Below are 17536 nucleotides of genomic sequence, written 5' to 3'. Positions count from 1 at the left end.
GCTTGGTCTTACTTCTTGTGACAGTTGGCTCTGCCCTCTGGGCTTTTGGTTCTGTTCTCTGAGTTTTCCTTCGCTTTCTATAAAAGTAATGTATGTTTGCAGCTGAGTAGTATTTTCAGTCTGCTTTTTGCCTGATGAAGATTGGGGTCCAAAGACCTCTTTTCAGTGTGTAGGATCTCTGTCCTTTCAACTCTAGCTGATATAATTCCTTTTTAAAAAAAAAAAATTATTGGGGCTTCCCTGGTGGCGCAGTGGTTGAGAGTCCGCCTGCCGATGCAGGGGACACGGGCTCATGCCCCGGTCCGGGAAGATCCCACATGCCGCGGAGCGGCTGGGCCCATGAGCCATGGCCGCTGAGCCTGCGCGTCTGGAGCCTGTGCTCTGCAATGGCAGAGGCCACAACAGTGAGAGGCCTGCGTACCGCAAAAAAAATAAATAAATAAAAATAAAATTATTATTTTTGGCTGCATCAGTTCCTAGTTGCGGCACTCGTGATGTTTTGTTGTGGCACACAGGATTCTCTCTAGTTGTGGCATGTGGGCTCAGTAGTTGTGGCGTGTGGGCTCTGTAATTGTGGCGTGTGGGCTCAGTAGTTGCAGTGTGTGGACTTAGTTGCCCCACAGCATGTGGGATCTTAGTTCCCGGATCAGAGATCGAACCTGCATCTCTGCATTGGAAGGCGGATTCTTAACCACTGGACCACCAGGGAAGTCCCCTGATAGAATTTCTTCAAAGAACTTTGTGGATTTCTTGTGAATCAATTTATAATCAGCTTTATTAGACAAAGGCAACATTGACAAATCACTTTGAAATAAGCTCTTCTCTACCTTAGATTCCTTGTAAAACTTTTGGGAAACAATGTCCTTAAGATTCTTAGAGGACCTTTTCTTAGTTTATGAGGCAACATATTAGATCTTTTGAAGACTTAATAAAGTTTTACAGTTACATTCATAATTTCCTGGCAGCACTCTGGATTCAGTCTTTGCCCAGGAGCCATTTCTTAATTGTAGCATCATTTGCCTTCTGATAAGTCTAGGAGTGAGAGAATTTTATTTCAAGCCTAGTAAGTCCTGGATCCTTTATATTTCACAGTTTGTTTTCAGCTTCTCTCTTTCCTTTTAGATTTCATTGTCGGGGGCAAGTCAATCAGCAGTTTCCCCAGTCCGCCTGGAAATCTTATCTGGATCATCTAGTTCATTAGGTGCATCTTTTATTTTCCATGTTGCCCCAGGCAACAGCACTGCTAAATTTTCCACCTGAAGAGTCAGGTCTTCTTTCTTCCTGCTTCCAACAGCTTTCTCTTCGCTTTCCTTTAGGCCCCCTTGAAGGCCCTGCGTCTTCCACTAACAGTCTCCTTAAGGTCCTTCCTGCTGCCTCATTCTCAAAACACACAATGGAGAGTGAAGGGGAGTAGGGCCAGATCATATACGGCCTTATAGACCATCGTAAGGACTTTGGATTTTAGTTGAGTAAGAAGGGAAACCACTGGAGGATGTTGAGAAGGAGAATAAACTGATCTGATCTACATTTTAAAGCATTCCTTTAAATGCAGAGAAGAAGGGGTACCATTAATGGAGTTGTTTAAGAAATCCAGGTGAATGGTGATGACTACTTGGACCTGAGAGTGGTAAGAATTTGACAGATCCTATTTATATTTTTAACATAAGCCAACAGGATTTTCAGATTGATAGAAGAGATAGACGATAAAGAGGCATTGACTGGAGCCAATGGAAGAGTTTTGTACCATTTACTGAGATGGCAAAGACTGCAGGAGAACAGGTTTTTCTGGGAGGGAGTAGAATCATCATTTCCTCTTTGAACATGGAAACTTTAAGATTCTAATAGGCATCTTAGTGGAGATGTCAAGTAGGCAGTTGGCTTCAGGGGGCAATTCTGGTCTGGCCATACATTTGGGAGTTGTCATGTATAGATGTCATTTAAAGCCAGGAGCCTGGTTGTAAGATGTGAGCCCAGGGCAATCCAGTCTTTCCTGGTTAGGAGACAGTGAACAATCAGCAAAGGAGATTGTGAAGATGTGGCCAAAAAGGTAGGAGGAAAGGACAGAGGGAATGGTGTACTACAGACCACATGACAAAGGTATTTCAAGACAGTGGGTGAAAACTCTTCACCTGTCGTTAGATTTAACAACTATTGGAGGTCATTGTAGTAGGAGCTAGGGTGGGTTCTAAAGTGGACTGAAGAGGGGGTGAGAGGCCTTAGCCCTTGGATAAGAAATTATGATCACATTTGGGAAAAATAGATAATGAAGACTAGAGAACAGTTCACATAGCAGATTTATTCCACTTGAGTGAAGGCATAGTGAGAGAGCGGAGATGGTATGTATTTTGGATACAGGCATATTTGAGTTTGAATCTCTGCTTCCCAGTTGGCCCATTGTGGAACTTTGGGCCATCATTCTATCTCCATCTATAAAATGGGGATAAAAGTACTTTTCTTAAAAGGTTGTCAAAAGGATGATGTGAAAAAATAATATGCAAAACATCTAGTACAATGCCTGGCACAAAATAGGTGTGCTAGACATATAAAATACCATTGTTTTCATTTTTGTTTTTTTCAAACTACAAATTAGAGTTTTCCATGACCCTTATTTTCTTCTCTGGGTATTATTGGTGTGCTAGAGCAAATAATGATATTAACCCATAACTGAGACTGTCTGGTCCACCCCAGTACACTTTTAGTCTTCCTTTTGGCTTGGTTGTATACTTGGCCAGTGGTATTAGGATTAGAGGAAAGGGTACTGACCCATTGTCAGGAGACTTGAATGATTCCCTGACTCATTGGCAATATGACCTTGAACACATCACTAGGCCTTTCAGAGACTTAAATACCCCATCTGTAAATAGGGACTCATAATCTAAGCTCTATACTCTGTTTTTTTAAAGTCTTCTCTAACCTGAAACTACTCCCCAAATTACCACCATACATGAAATTCCCAACACTCCCCATATGGCATTTTATAATTTAGAAAATGATTTCATATTCATCGAGTCATAACAAGCCCTATCAACTAATTTATCTGCCCAGTACTGTGATGTGAGGAAAAATCAAACTTCTGTTCTACTTGAAACTTTTCAATTGAACCAATTAAACGAGATAACAAATCCAGAAATGGGCTTAGAATAGTTCCAGACATATAGTGAGGCCAATAAAGGCAAGCTACAGTTGTTAAATCTCAAAGTAAATTCTAAGTTTTTTGATTAATGGGCCATGTCTTATATCTCGCCGTGTCTTTGCATCTGTGCACATCCCAAAGTAGATAGGACATTGCTGGGTATAGAAGGGATGCATCCAATAAATCAATACTGACCAAATGAAAAAAAAAAAAAAGTGAGAGGAAGTAGACTATAGAATTTTTTTCCCAGAGATTTGACTTAAAGTACAGAAGTAAAATGGGCAGATACAGGGATCAAAAAGGGGTGTGTGTGTGTGTGTGTGTGTGTGTGTGTGCGCGCGCGCGTGTGTGTGTGTGTGTGTTTTAATATGGGAGAAATAAAAGCATGTATTCAGCCAGGAATGATTCTATGGAAAGGGAAACTTTGATGGTGTAGGGAAGAGAGCGGAAAATTGCTGGAACCAAGTTCCTGAATAGATGGGAAGGGATGGGCTTAAGTGGAGCGTGGGCATTCATCCACAGTAAAAAGACAGAGAGAAGACAGGACACCAGCACAGATGCAGGCAGGTTGGTAGATGCTGTGAGAATGCATACATGTTCTCTCCTCATGGCTTCAGTTTTCTAAGTGAAATAAGCAAGATCATCAGCTGAGAGTGAGAAAGGGGGAGGAGAAAGTGTGAAGGAGTTAGCCAAGCAGGTGAAAGAATAAAATATTGTAGGATTCTGGGTGGTACCAAGGGTTCCCTTGGGTTACTGATAATGACTTTAAAGTGAGCCCATCTGTGATTGTACAATTTGAGTCTCCAGTCATGGTCAGCCTCTCAGGTTTTGGCATGGAGAAGGCAGAGAGTTGGCGGGTGTTTTTTTCAGTGGATATCATGGAGGGAACTGACGACAACTGCGAGTGAACGAAGATAATGGATTGTGAGCAAAGTGAGGACATGGGTTGGGGCAGGGAGGAGAGACGGTGAAAAGGTAGTAGAATCTCTGACTTGTGTATCCTGGTGGAATCAGAATATTAACAGGGGTGAGCTGGGAAAAGAGGAGTTGGTAGTGAGTTGAATGTACAAATCTTGAAATTGAGATTGTGCATTCCTATTAGGACAATATTCTTGAGAATGGCTTGGTTTGAATATAAGATGGACGGGGCTTCAGTTCCTTGGACCTGCTGTTCTGTATTTTGGGGCAAGTTGTTTAATCAGTGGTTCAGTTTCCTCATTTGTCAAGTGGTAATTATAGTAGTTCCTAATTCATCGAGTTATTAAGAGGACTAAATGAGTGAATGAGTGTAAAGTCTTCAACAGTGCCTGGCACATGGTAAGCATTTAATAAGCATTAGCTGTTACTGTTGTTACTTCTCTAGGTCTTAGGTGGTGCCAGGGTCCATGTGAAAGAACTGAGGAATAGTCCCTGGGGCCAGTGACACTTCTTGAGGAGCCAGATGGCCCAACAGTAATTAATTGGAATCCACTTTTGTTGAAAACATGGGGCCCAGTCACCACCCCCACCCCCACACACTTCCTTCAGTGATGGCCTAATGGCAAGCCCTGGTTTCTGTCCCTGCTGTGAGTTAGCTCTGTGACGGTGGTTTTACCTGAGGTCCTAAGGCTTCTGTGATTGATACCGAGGAGCAAATTAAAACCACGTCCTGTGAATGTTGCTTAGAGGGCCTGAGATGTGTCTATACAGGGGCACTGGAAAATGGGTGTGGACAAAGCACAAATAGCTATCACCACAGTCCTGGATTTCTGGGAACCTATGTGCAACTTATGTCAAGTTCTAGAACTCTGCAGGAATGAGCTGTAGTATCCTTTTTTGAGATCTTTTTGGCTCCATTGTCACTTATAGATTGTCAACTTTTCATACTCCCTTAGATCAAGAAGTTATTTTGTTATATTGATGAAGACTGTGTGCTTTTAAAGTCTTTTTTTTTTTTGATCTAGAGGAGACATTATTAAATATCGTTGTGGTATTCTTAAATTCTCCAAAGGTGAGTCAGAATTATACTCCGTGTTAAATAAGATGCAGCAAAGCTCTTTTTATTTGATGCTGTCCATGCTTTATGTAAGATGTTTTAGGGCTTATTCTACTATTAGAGCTCTAGGAGACTCCAAAAGAACAGTTGACAAATGGAAGGTTGGACCCTGAATTTAATACATATCTTTTGAATATTAGGATATTGGTTTACTGGACAGCGTTAGAGTTTTAAAATCTAATTTTGAGACTGTTACCCAGGAAATTGATGAAATCGAGACATGATCAGCCAGGGTGGATAAAAGACGCCCAGGGCATTTAGCCAAGACTGTCAGAGAGTAAGAAGGAACTTGTGCCCATCTGTCATTTCTCTTCGGGTTGCATAAATGCCACTATTAAGATTGACAGGACTGAAGAGGTAAGGCCTCCTAACTACTGGACTCCTGCACCCTGGCAAAGAGTCATTGCCAAGGAGGGCTTGTCATCTTGACTCCTTAGTGATTGGGTGTTGGGGTTACAGTTTGTTAACATTCTCCTGTGTTAGGAAACCCACTGTAGAAATCAGGACGAGAGAGCAGGGTCTGTTTTGGTTAATTGTTACCTTATCTTCCTGCAAAATAGGATCTAATTCAGCTTGTGAGGATATACAGAACTATAGGATGTAAGTTTGAAATAGGAGAGAGAGAGGAGATGGGGGACAGGAAGGGGGCAAGATGGAAAGATTTTCCTAGAGACTGAACAGCTTGAATGTTGAGAGATGATGAGAGAGATGGGGCTGTCTCTCCTCCTGACTGTCTAGGTAGCAAGCGCAGTTCAGGAAAGCTGTTCTGTAGCCCAGCACCACAGTGACCACTGCTCAGCTCTCTGCTTCTCTCTTTCCCCCAACCCAGGACAGATGGGAAGACTGAATGGGACATTGCTTCTGGAAGTCCTTCAGGTCTTCTTTTTCTAGAAGTCCTTCAGGAACATTGATTTCTTAGCTGCACAGTTACTAGTTATTGGGTAGCACTGATTTCAGGAAGTCCTCAGCTATAAAGGACTTGGAGTATTATGTTCTATGTTGTGACTTAAAAATGGATCCATTAGCTTTAAGAGCAGTGGAGCTGTTAGATATCATTCTTATAAAAACTTAGGGCTGTGTTCTCCATTTCTATTTTGGGAAAGTTTTTTTATTTGCGAGCATGCTGTTCAAAGGTTTTCTCTTCAATGATGCCTTCCTGTACTTACCCTGAAGAGCTCATTTTCTTTCTACATCACCTTTTTATCTCATATGTATTCATCTTATACGCATGATCATCTCACCACATTATATTTCAACTCTGTGTCTGGTAAACTGTGGGTGCCCCACGGTTAGGGAAAAGTTTCAGTCATTTGTGTTTTCCTACACTCCGCAAGACAAGATCTGACATGACATATAAAGAATATATGTAGTGGGTATTCCACAAATGTTAAGTGAATGAACGGTATCACAGTTTTAGAGCCTACATCCATTCTGGATATAGGTGAATATTCTGAATGTAGACCCTAAACCTGAAGCTGGGATGCTGTGTTCATTGGCAAATTCTGTGCCCTTTTTTCTCACGGGTGATGGAGCAGCTGCCTGATGTGTTTCATGGTGATCACACGTGTGCTGTGTTTGATCGCTTGTTGATAATGTGTGGTGACACGTGTCATCATGGGATGGCTGCTTTGGTTCCAAGGTCGTTTCTTTCCTTTGGTTGAGCGTAAGTGGGTTTTACATTTTAAATGCTAGCTTATGGAACCTGGTGGCTCGTGTTTTATTATGTACGTTCTGGGGCATTTATCATTGTCTGACCTCTGTAACCCCTGGTTTCCATTTAGACCAAATGCAATGCGTGCGCGGCAAGTGCTGGATTGATATTTAGCGTATCTAATGTGCAGTGAGCAGCCTCTGGCTGAGTCTTGACGCTTCCTTTTTTGCTGCAAAATTGTAATTTCTAACTCGTCTCAGAAACTTCATTATACTTTTTCACCTCACAAATCTGATTGCTCTCAAGGAAAGATTTATTTTAAAAGTGTACAGACTATCATTCGGTGAAAAAATTTTAAGAGATTAACCAGTCTTTTCCGTTACATTTAGTTTAAAGTTTCCTTCTTGTTTTCTTTACCTGGCTTTTTAATGACTGGAAATCATTCTGGAGGGGAAAACAGACAGACAATGATTTGGTTTGAGGAAAATGTTTGTAAAGTTTGTTTTGGGGGGAGATGATGATGTTAAAAGGGGACTCTCTTGCAATTTCTGTCTTTTACTAGTTTCAAGATGAGATTAGACAGAGGAGGAAGACCAGAGGCCTCTTCCCTCCCCTCCTTTCTTGCCCCAAGCACTTAGTGCAGTGTAAGGCCTAGTATTATGTGTGCCTTGACATCTGGAGAAAACTGGGAAGGCCTCTCATGGCCCAACTCCAAGTCTCCTCCCAAAAGTGCTCTTGTGGGTAGGGTCTCCTCCCCAAATAACCCTCCAGGACCCCAGCCAGCTGACATCTTGATTTTGGCCTTGGGAAACCTAGAGCAAAGAAACCAACTCATCTGCAGACCTTGGAGTTAATAAATGGGTGGTGTTGTAAGCCTCTACATTTGTGATAACTTGTTATGGCAGCAATAGAAACCTGATGCAAGTGTTTATGGTTGAGTGTGTTTTCCTTGGTTTTATCTTACTTGAAAAATCCAGGGATAGTCAAACCCTTTTGTTTAACATGAATTGCAAGAAACAGTCCACCCACCTAATGTTTCCATTTTGTGGGAAGCAGCCATAGCTTTATATACCTAGAGGAAAGGGTCTGCTCTGTGTCCAACACACAGCTGAGCATTTGAATTGATTTTACTTGATTTGAATGAATCAGTGTTTCCCTGGGAGCCATTTATTTTAACACCAAAGCCACATCTTTAGCCATTGTGGGCTTCAAAGCAGTTCACTGATTATGACTTCTTCTTCAAATGTATCTTTTTTACTTTAAAAGTGAGTGTTTCTAGACCTTCAAAAATTGAGACGTGATAAGGAGCGGAATAATGAACCTTGTGTCATAAGTTGCTACCCGTTTATATTGGATACCTTTTGAAAAAGTTGGAAAATCTGAAACTGCTCTAGAAGTGGCAAATAGTGAAGATTATGTGTACATGAATAGAGTTAAGTATTGTAATAAAATCTTACAATAAAATGATTATGACATTCATTTAGGATGAATGATTTTTATATGTAATTAGGAATAAAAGGTAAGGGGATTATGTAAAATATTATAATTACTATTTATAATTACTGCTACTGTTATATAGCAGAGCAAGCATTTCTGCCCTTAGTGGAGGAGCAGGGAAAGGGAAGCTGGGCAGGAAGGTTCTCTTAGACTCCTTTTGTGGCTTGTGATTCTTGACCCAGTGTGGTCAGGAGAGTGTGAATGATTCCACCAGGACAAACACAAGAGTTAGGAATGAAGTGGCTCAAGGTGGACCAGCTCCTACCGCCCTGCTATGAGAATTGCTCCTTCTTCATCCGGGAACATGAGAACATGGATACTGGTTAGCTCAGCCCTTGGAATCTCCAGCATTTGGCCAGAACAGCAGGGTCAAGTTTCCACCTTGCCCACCACCCCTGACTTTCCAGGCAGTGGAATCCCTTCGACTGTGTGCTTCTATGGGAGCCCCGGGTGTCCCCTTTGTACTTGGTTTGCTTCTCCCCTGCGCTTCCTCCACATGAAGATGAGGCAGAAGGCTTGTTTCTTTTTCTTTCAGTGACTTTATTTCACAAAGGTGAGATTTAAAGGAAGGCCTCTCCACAGAGCCCCCAATTCTCCCATCACTGTCTAAAATTCTATTCATCAAAAATTAATTTGAATTAATAAGCAAGTACCTTAGACTGGCTAATGGCACTTATTAAGAATGACCATCACACCTTAATAATAATCATCACTAGCGTGTGTTGCGTGCTTAGTGTGAGCCAGGGGCTGTTCTGAAGACTTTGCATGACTTAGTTGATTTAACCCTCCTAGCAAGCCTACGAAGACGGTTCAGAGAGAGAGGTCCAGTAACTGGTTCCAAGTTACATGGTGATAATGAGGGGAGAGCCAGGACAGAATCCAGACCGGTCTGCTCTGGGACTCGAACCCTCAGTCACTGTGCTGAGCCACCTCTCCTGGATTGCTTAATGAGGATGTGATTTGATTTGGTTGCTTTCTTCTTTACCTCTAGCAGCAATACCTATAAGGGATGGGACTGGACATGAAAAGAGTAAAGACATTTTAGGGGTAGACATGTCTGTAGGGGGATTGTTATAGGGACTCTGGAAAGAGATGGGGGGGCATTCTCTGCAGCCGTTGTTTTCCCACCAGAGGCGGTAAGAAGCTCACTCACTAGCATCTTGATGTTACTGATCTTATAACCAGTACGAGAATTCAACTAAGAACCCAGCATGGGCTCTCTCCTGTTTCTCTTCTCTGCTTCTCTCCAAACGCTGACATTTTTCTTTTCTTTTAATGTCCTAGCAGCAGAAAACTCTTATGTAAGTTTATGTGTATATATCATAAATGAAATGTTTTACTTATTATTTAAATGTTATTTAAAAAAATAACACTTTCCAAATGCTCTTGAAGCGAAGGCCAATGAAAAGCAACTAATTTCTGTAATTACCCTTTTCTTCCTCACACAGTATTGGCTGGATCCTGCGAAAACCCTAGCTGAACACAAAGAACTGATCAACAGTAGGTATTTGATTTTAACTTTGTTCAAATTTGAAAATAATATAATGTCCATGATTAGATGGGTGCAGAAATAGGCTTTAATACTACGTAGGTGAATATTAGCACTTGAGTGCCAGAATATGGAGATGGGTGTTTGTACGTCGCCAGGTCTCTGCAAACTCTGATTAGATTTGTGTAGATAAAGACTCTGAGTGGATCTGAGTATTGAATTTGGATTTTGTGTGCACCTGGCCTGGACTTTTGTCTGTGACTTTTCCACTGTCTTTAAAATTTCACCTTCAGACAGAAAAGGCAGAGAGGCACTGGTTTGAAAAAGAAGTGGACATTCGACCTTTTAAAGTGCTTGGGTTTCTTGGGTTAAGGAGTGGTCTTGCCCTTCACATTATTCAGTTGGCTGAGTCGGTAATTAAGGAGTGCCCTCGTAACCTGAAAGATTGCTGTGGCTTCAGAAAGGACCCATCTGTTTTGGTTTTAATTTTATCAATGTGCATCTTACTAGGTGACTCAGAGTCTAATTAAGGTTATATTCATTAACGTTAATTTCCATAACCCAAGTTTTTATTTATAAATGTGCATGTGCACACACACTTGCAGCCCTTAAGTATGCAGGAGAGTAGTTATTTTTAAATCGTCTTTATTAAAATTATGGTAAAATATCAGTATATAACATAAGGTGTACCACTTTGACCACTTGGGGGTGTACAATTCAGCAACGTTAAGTACATTCACATTGTTATGCAACCATTACCACTGTCCGTCTCCAAAATGTTTGCCATCTTCCCAAACTGAAACTGTATCATTAGACCATTTTGTTTTAATGTACAAATTATTGCTAATAAGATCTAGTGGATTCTTCTGGCCTCTCTTACCCCCATTCTGAGTCTGTACTTCCCATGTGTATTGGCTCACTCCCTGTGGTAAAATGGGTCACATGATGCTTTACGGACCCCAAGGGCAGGAACCGAGCTGTGCCTCAGAAAGGAATTGGGAGCTAAGAACTGCAGAACGAACAGTCAGGGACTCAGTGAGTACTGTTTCTCTGAACATCAGCATCATTTTTGTTTCTGTCTGTGGCCTGGCTCTCTTTAAGCCTCCTCAGTTTCCAAGTTACAGCTCTAGCCACAGGCAGAAGTGCACTGACTGTCTCTGAATTACAATTCCGAATTCTAGGGCGGGTGTCGGACAAGCCCAGTTTGAGTCAGTAGCTCACTTCAGTCCTGTCAGCTATGTCTAGGCTTTTTGCAAGGTCAGTGCAAACATAGCCGCTAGGGGCCAGCATTCTGGATGGGAGTGGGCAACAGGTTTCAAAGATGGGCCTGGAGGCCTCAAAATATATACCTTAGACATCATCAAGTTCTGCCTACTCAGCCTACACAGGAGTAAATCCTAATCAGAAACAGCTTATGACCTGCCATGGATGAGATGCTGCTTGACAGCAGAGGGATGACTGAAGTCCTGACCTTCTGACTTCTAATACCACGTGCTTCCTGAGTGAGCAAACTGCCCAGTAAAGGCTGAGGAGAAGCAGGAGGTTCATGTGATTAGATGTGAATGCAGAAAACTTCCAAGAGGTATCCTCGTGTGAATGGTAGGCACTCCAGTTTAACAAGTCTCATCCCTTGGGATCTAGAAATCTGCACTTTTCCAAAATATTCAGGTATAATAATAAATACAGTAAATACCTGTCTTGTCCATTTGAACCACTTATTTTATTACCAGTTCAACTAGAAAAATGGTACAGATGAACCAGTTTGCAGGGCAGAAAGAGAGACACAGATGTAGAGAACAAACGTATGGACACCAAGCGGGGAAAGCAGCGGGGGCGCATGGTGGTGAGGGTGGTGGTGTGATGAATTGGGCGATTGGGATTGACATGTATACACTGATGTGTATAAAATGGATGATTAATAAGAACCTGCTGTATAAAAAAATAAAAAAAATACCAGTCCAAAAATTTCAGGAATTGTTATTTTAAAACAAATGCAAAGGTTTTTTATAAGAAAAAAGTTGAGATTTCTACCCAAATGATGAAGAAAAATAGAAATTATTTTATTTAAGGTGTATTATTCAAGTGTTCCTAAGAGCATTTGAAGTATCTATTTCATTACATGGCATGAAATATTATGTTTAATATCTATAATCTGTAATGCAATTACTTTCTCATCCTAAATAAATGTCATCCTATTAAAAATTTGACGTACAGGAAGAATAAAACACTGATATTACAATTGAAGAAAAGTTATGTAAGTGAATAATGCATAATTTTTTATCTCATAAGATAGTTTGATAATTAATGAGGGAGAATGGCTCTCACATCTCCAGCAGATAAGTCAGAAGGAATATCTGTAAAAATGACAGAATATTTGCTAGTCGTCAGGATTCTCATAGGTGCATTATGATTTAGTTATCCTGAGCTAATGGGAGACTATTATCATTAAAGGCCTTGAAATTAGTCTTCACAAAAGGTAGATTAGAGGATTCCCAGTTTCTGGCTTCTATTTTGCTAGAGTAAAACAACATTAACTTACTTTACATAAGGATTTCTTAAAGGTAGACTCTGTGGAAAGACATAGATCAAGATGATAATCTAGGAATTTACTTCATCAGCACCTGATATTTATAGTCAGTCTTAGGCTAGGAAGCCAAAAAATACCTGGGTAGACATATCCTTGCTCCAAAATCTCCATTTCTCTAGCCTTTGATTGATCTATAAAACAGTGATGTGTAGATGAAGTATTTGCTTGCTCTAAAGGTGTTATAATATTTTCCCTGAGAGCCTGTATGCAATAGTGGCCAGCAGGCACTGAACTCTAAGTACTAGCAAACGTGGTTCTCATCATTGGGATCTTGGGCGAGTTGCTTTACCTCCTTGGAGCTTTTCCTGCCTTGCATATGTTACCAGATGCTTGTTGGGAATCAGATGTTTAGGAAACATTTTTGCACATTATCAAATACAGTCGAATAGTAATTTATATATTTGGACACCAGACACTTTGTATGTAAGTGGGAAAGGGAGGGCTGATTTGGGCCAAAAGTCCTTAAAGAAAATTAGTCCAAACAATGTTTTTCATTATATATTTTTCAAACTTCTGCGTAACTGCTCATCACTAAATACATTTCAACTATCTAGGCTTGGTCAATAGGGTGCAATCTGTCATGTTCCAGAGAATAAAAGCAGCTCTGGAGTCTGGACAAGGCCTTCCTCCCTTTGTGCACCATCTCAGCAGCATCTGTGCTCCTTCTGCCCCCAGATGCCAGCCCTGGTGTCCTGCAGGTGCAGGTGGACCCATCTGCTCAGTAACACAGAGTTTGATTGGCACAGATCAGCAGCGGGTGGACTTCCTGGCTTTTCTAAATACTTAACAGTCAGTGCCTCCTTGACATCTGTGTTCAGGGGTAGAGGTCTGTTTGTCAGAAATAAAATAAGGAAACATAGAACTCGGACATATGGAATCAACTCTAACCGTAAATTGTAACAAAGTTTCTTTTAAAATTTAGTTTCTAAAACAGCTCCAGCCTAAGGCGTGCCTTACAGAGGAAGGCGTAGCTTAGGGGAGCAGGGCGAGGCCCTAGTGTTGCTTGTCTTCTGTGTGCCAGGAACAGGGGTTTTATACACATAGCTTGTGTCTCATAATAATAATAAATAATAACATAGTTCATATATTATAAGTTCATTATGGCTTTGTTATCTGTTGTTCTATGTAACTTCCTCTCCCCAGCTTCTAAATTTGTGACTTTATTTACTTAGTTAAAAATGAAAATAAACTGTATGTCTGTTATACAGTATCAGAGACTTGGGATAACAGTGTGTGGGTGGAAGTATTTTTACACAGGTGCCTGTTTCATATCTTTTTTATTTGTGTGGGAGAGCTTTTGTTGGAGAAAATAATTAGAAACTATGACCACCGATTGGTGCACCAGGTAACAAATCCATTTTAAAACAGATTTAATATAAGATCTAGTTACCACATTGCTCAGAAGTATGCAGTTTTGGAAACAGTGCAGGTTATATTTGTACCTTCTGAAATAGAAATATTTCTAGTGAAAATATAATGTGGCTGGCAAACGAAGGGGCTTGTGTCCTCTTGCACAGTGTGAGTGTTTAATTATATTTTATATTTTCCCAGGTACAATTCCAGATTTTGTTTCATATATGTTTGGTATTTGTGCATGTAGTTCTTCTGTGTGTGGTAAATGACTGAGATGAGAAATGTGTTCTTAAATAGGTAAGAACATATTTTTAGATTCAGAAAAGTTTAAGAATGAAACAAATATTGCTCCTAATCCTACCACATAGCCTCACTGATAATTTTGTTTTTAAATGGTAAGAGATATACATGATAAGAAATTTCTGACTTATCAGTTTTGCTAAAAGTAGAATTTAAATGTTCTCACTGAAAGGAAAAGTTAGTTTGTGAGGGGATGGATGTGTTAATTAACTTGCTGGGGAGAAATGCTTTCACAATGTATACTTTTAAATATCTTATAATTTAATTTGTCAATTATACCTCAATAAAGCTGGGCAAAAAAAGTTTACAGCCCCTCTTCCCAAAGTTTACCACTCTTGGTAATTTCTTATGCATTCTTCTGTTGGGGTGTGGGCCCATATTTTAACAGATAACTTTCTTTTACACACAGAAGGAGTCATATTTCTGCAGTCAGAAATAGAGCTTGGTGATCTTTTCCCTTCAGTACGTAAAGTTCCCCTCTGCCCATTTAAATGGTTGAATGGTACCCTGTGTATGTCCTGTGGTTGACTTAAATGGTCCACCTGCTGCTGAGCATTTAAATTGTTTCCACCATTTTGCAGATTTGGGGGGTACTTTTTGCAATACTTAGGTGGTTTTTAAAACTATTCATTTTGTTTATCAGTAATCTTTCTTCATTATGAAAAATACATATGTTGTAGAAAATGTGAAAAATGGAAAAATTAGAAGTAAATAAAACTTGTGCTTATCTCACTAACCAGAGATGAGAAGAACTGGCAATATTCTAATGTATTTGGTCCTGTCTTTTTTCTTGTGTTTATGAGCACATAGACCCATACTACATAGATAACTACATAGTTGAAGCCTTACTATTGCCCAATTCTGAACCCTTGTTTTTTCATTTTGCATTTTCTGTCTTTAGAAATTCTTGGTGAGTGTAATTTTTTAAACAACTTTGTTGAGGTATCTTTGACATAAAAAATTTGTATATATTTAAGGTGTACAACTTGATGTTTTGACAGACGTATACATTGTGAAAAGAGTACCACGTCAAGCTAAATAATTTATCTATAACCTCGGCATAGTTACCGGGGTGGGCGTGGGGTGAGAAGATTTAAATTAAGATCTATCCTCTTAGCCAATTTCAAGTATGTAATACAGTAGTAGTATACAATAGGTAAACAAACTCTACATTAAATCACCAGAACTCATTCATCTTGCATAACTGACACTTTTTACTGTTTGACTGACAGCTTCCCATGTCTCCCTCCTCCTGGCCCTGGGCAGCCACCATTCTACTCTCTGCACTTAGGCATGTGACTGTTTTAGGTTCCACATATAAGTGAGATCAGGCAGTATTTGTTTTTTTGTGTCTGGCTTGTTGCACGTAGCTTAATGTTCTCCAGGTTCATACATGTTGTCACAAATGGGAGGATTTCCTTCTTTTCATGGCTGAATAATATTACATTGTGTATGTATATCCCATTTCTTTGTGCACATTCATCTACTGATAGGTTGTTTCCATGTCTTGGCTTTTGTAAATAATGTTGCAGTGAAAATGGGGGTGCATACATCTCTTGGAGATCCTGATTTCATTTCCTTTGGATAAATACCCAGTAGTGGGATTGTTGGCTCATATGGTAGCTCTGTTTTTAACTTTCTGAGGAACTTCCATACTGTTTTCCCTAATGGTTTGATCAATTTCCATCCCACCAACAGTGCACAAGGCTTCCCCTTTCTCCACATCCTCATCAACACTTTTGTCTTTTTTTTTTTTTTTTTTTTTTTGCGGTACACGGGCCTCTCACTGTTGTGGCCTCTCCCATTGCGGAGCACAGGCTCCGGACGTGCAGGCTCAGCGGCCATGGCTCACGGGCCCAGCCGCTCCGTGGCATGTGGGATCCTCCTGGACCGGGGCACGAACCGGTGTCCCCTGCATCGGCAGGCGGACTCTCAACCACTGCGCCACCAGGGAAGCCCCACTTTTGTCTTTTTGACAATAGCCCTTCTTGTAGCTGTGAGGTTGGCATCTCACTGTGGTTTTGATTTGCATTTTCCTGATGATTAGCCATGTTGAATATCTTTTCATGTATCTTTTGGCCATTTGAATGTCTTCTTTGGAAAAATGTTTATTTAGGTTCCATTATTTTAATTGGGTTATTTGGTTTTTTGCTATTGAGTTGTATAAGTTCCTCATATATTTTGGATATTAACCCCTTATCCAGTATATGGTTTGCAAATATTTTTGCTGAGTGTAATTTTTAGTAGTTGTGTAATATTACACCACTACTTTGACTAATTTATAATGTGAAATTTAATTTCTATTTCTTATTTTTAGCTGGACCTCCGTATACTTTGTATTTTGGTATTAAATTCTATGCCGAAGATCCATGTAAGCTTAAAGAAGAAATAACCAGGTATAGTACTGACTTTGCTTTTGATCAGTACATGTATGACATATACAAAAGGCTTTATTTAAAACAAATTGGGGTCAAATATTTGGATGGGTATCTGCAGGCATTTTGTAATGGGACTACTGTGAGAGTTAAATTTAAACTAGCATTGCGTGAGGCAGTTCAGTGTCTGACGATAGATGTGTTTGAACAATGGAATGGACCTGGATGACATGATAATAGATTCTGCATCTGCTGTGATGGGATATTTCTGTATTGTTATTGTGAAGGATGCATTCAGTCTTTGTAGTCCTGTAAACGTAGCCATCTGAACTGCATAAATGGAGGATATATATTTTTTAAAATTTATTTTGTAGAAGTACAGTTGATTTACAATGTTTTGTTAGTTTCTGCTGTACAGCAAAGTGATTCAGTTATACATATACATATATATTCTTCTTCATATTCTTTTCCCATGGTTTGTTACAGGATATTGAATATAGTTCCCTGTGCTATACAGAAGGACCTTGTTGTTTATCCATTCTATATATAATAGTTTGCATCTGCTAATTCCAGACTCCCAATCCCTCCCTCCCCCACCCCACCTCCCCCTTGGCAACCACAAGTCTGTTCTCTATGTCTGTGAGTCTGTTTCTGTTTCATGGATAAATTCATTCATGTAGAGACAGTATTTTGATGCTGAGTTTGCATACGTAATTATAAACTTGAAGAGCCACTCACTTCTCTTTAATTGTTGTAGCTTAAATATCAGCTGTTCAGGGATTTCATTCATCTCTATGGAAAATGAAAAGATAATTGCTTTTAGTATTAAGGGAGAGAAAAAACCCAGTGTTTTTTAATGCATTACTTTACCTTTGTCATCAAATATCTTATTTCAGTTAAGACAGAATTTCTGATTCGTATTGATTATATTGTTAAAGCAGCCCACACCAACATTTGAAAATGGTTTATAAAGAGCAGACAATAGCATTATGTTTTCACTTATTCCACTAGTGACCTGCCTGCATGCGATAGCAAAAACAGAAGCGTTTTCCCTAACTTAACTCTGAATGGTCAGTTTTCCTAGTGAGCCCGTCATTGGCTTGAGTAAAGCCTAAT

The 17536-nt window shown here is 40.0% G+C and overlaps 1 protein-coding gene across 6 annotated transcripts in view; it reads left to right on the top strand.

Moving 5' to 3' along the window:
* The window catches only part of EPB41L4A (erythrocyte membrane protein band 4.1 like 4A), a 256154-nt gene that overhangs the window by 124836 nt on the left and 113782 nt on the right, over nt 1–17536 (top strand). For all 6 annotated transcript variants that reach the window (XM_027100046.1, XM_027100063.1, XM_027100039.1 and 3 more), the window contains exons 4-5: nt 9765–9816; nt 16363–16441. In XM_027100046.1, the coding sequence (XP_026955847.1) occupies nt 9765–9816; nt 16363–16441 (131 nt within the window). The remainder of the gene's footprint in view (nt 1–9764; nt 9817–16362; nt 16442–17536) is intronic.

The sequence above is a fragment of the Aethalodelphis obliquidens genome, unplaced genomic scaffold (genome assembly GCF_003676395.1).
Source record: "Aethalodelphis obliquidens isolate GAN/ISIS:26980383/991018 unplaced genomic scaffold, ASM367639v1 scaffold4, whole genome shotgun sequence".
In the NCBI taxonomy this organism is placed as follows: domain Eukaryota; kingdom Metazoa; phylum Chordata; class Mammalia; order Artiodactyla; family Delphinidae; genus Aethalodelphis; species Aethalodelphis obliquidens.
The sequence above is the reverse complement of the archived record's forward strand: the minus strand, read 5'-3'. Positions and strand labels throughout refer to the sequence as shown.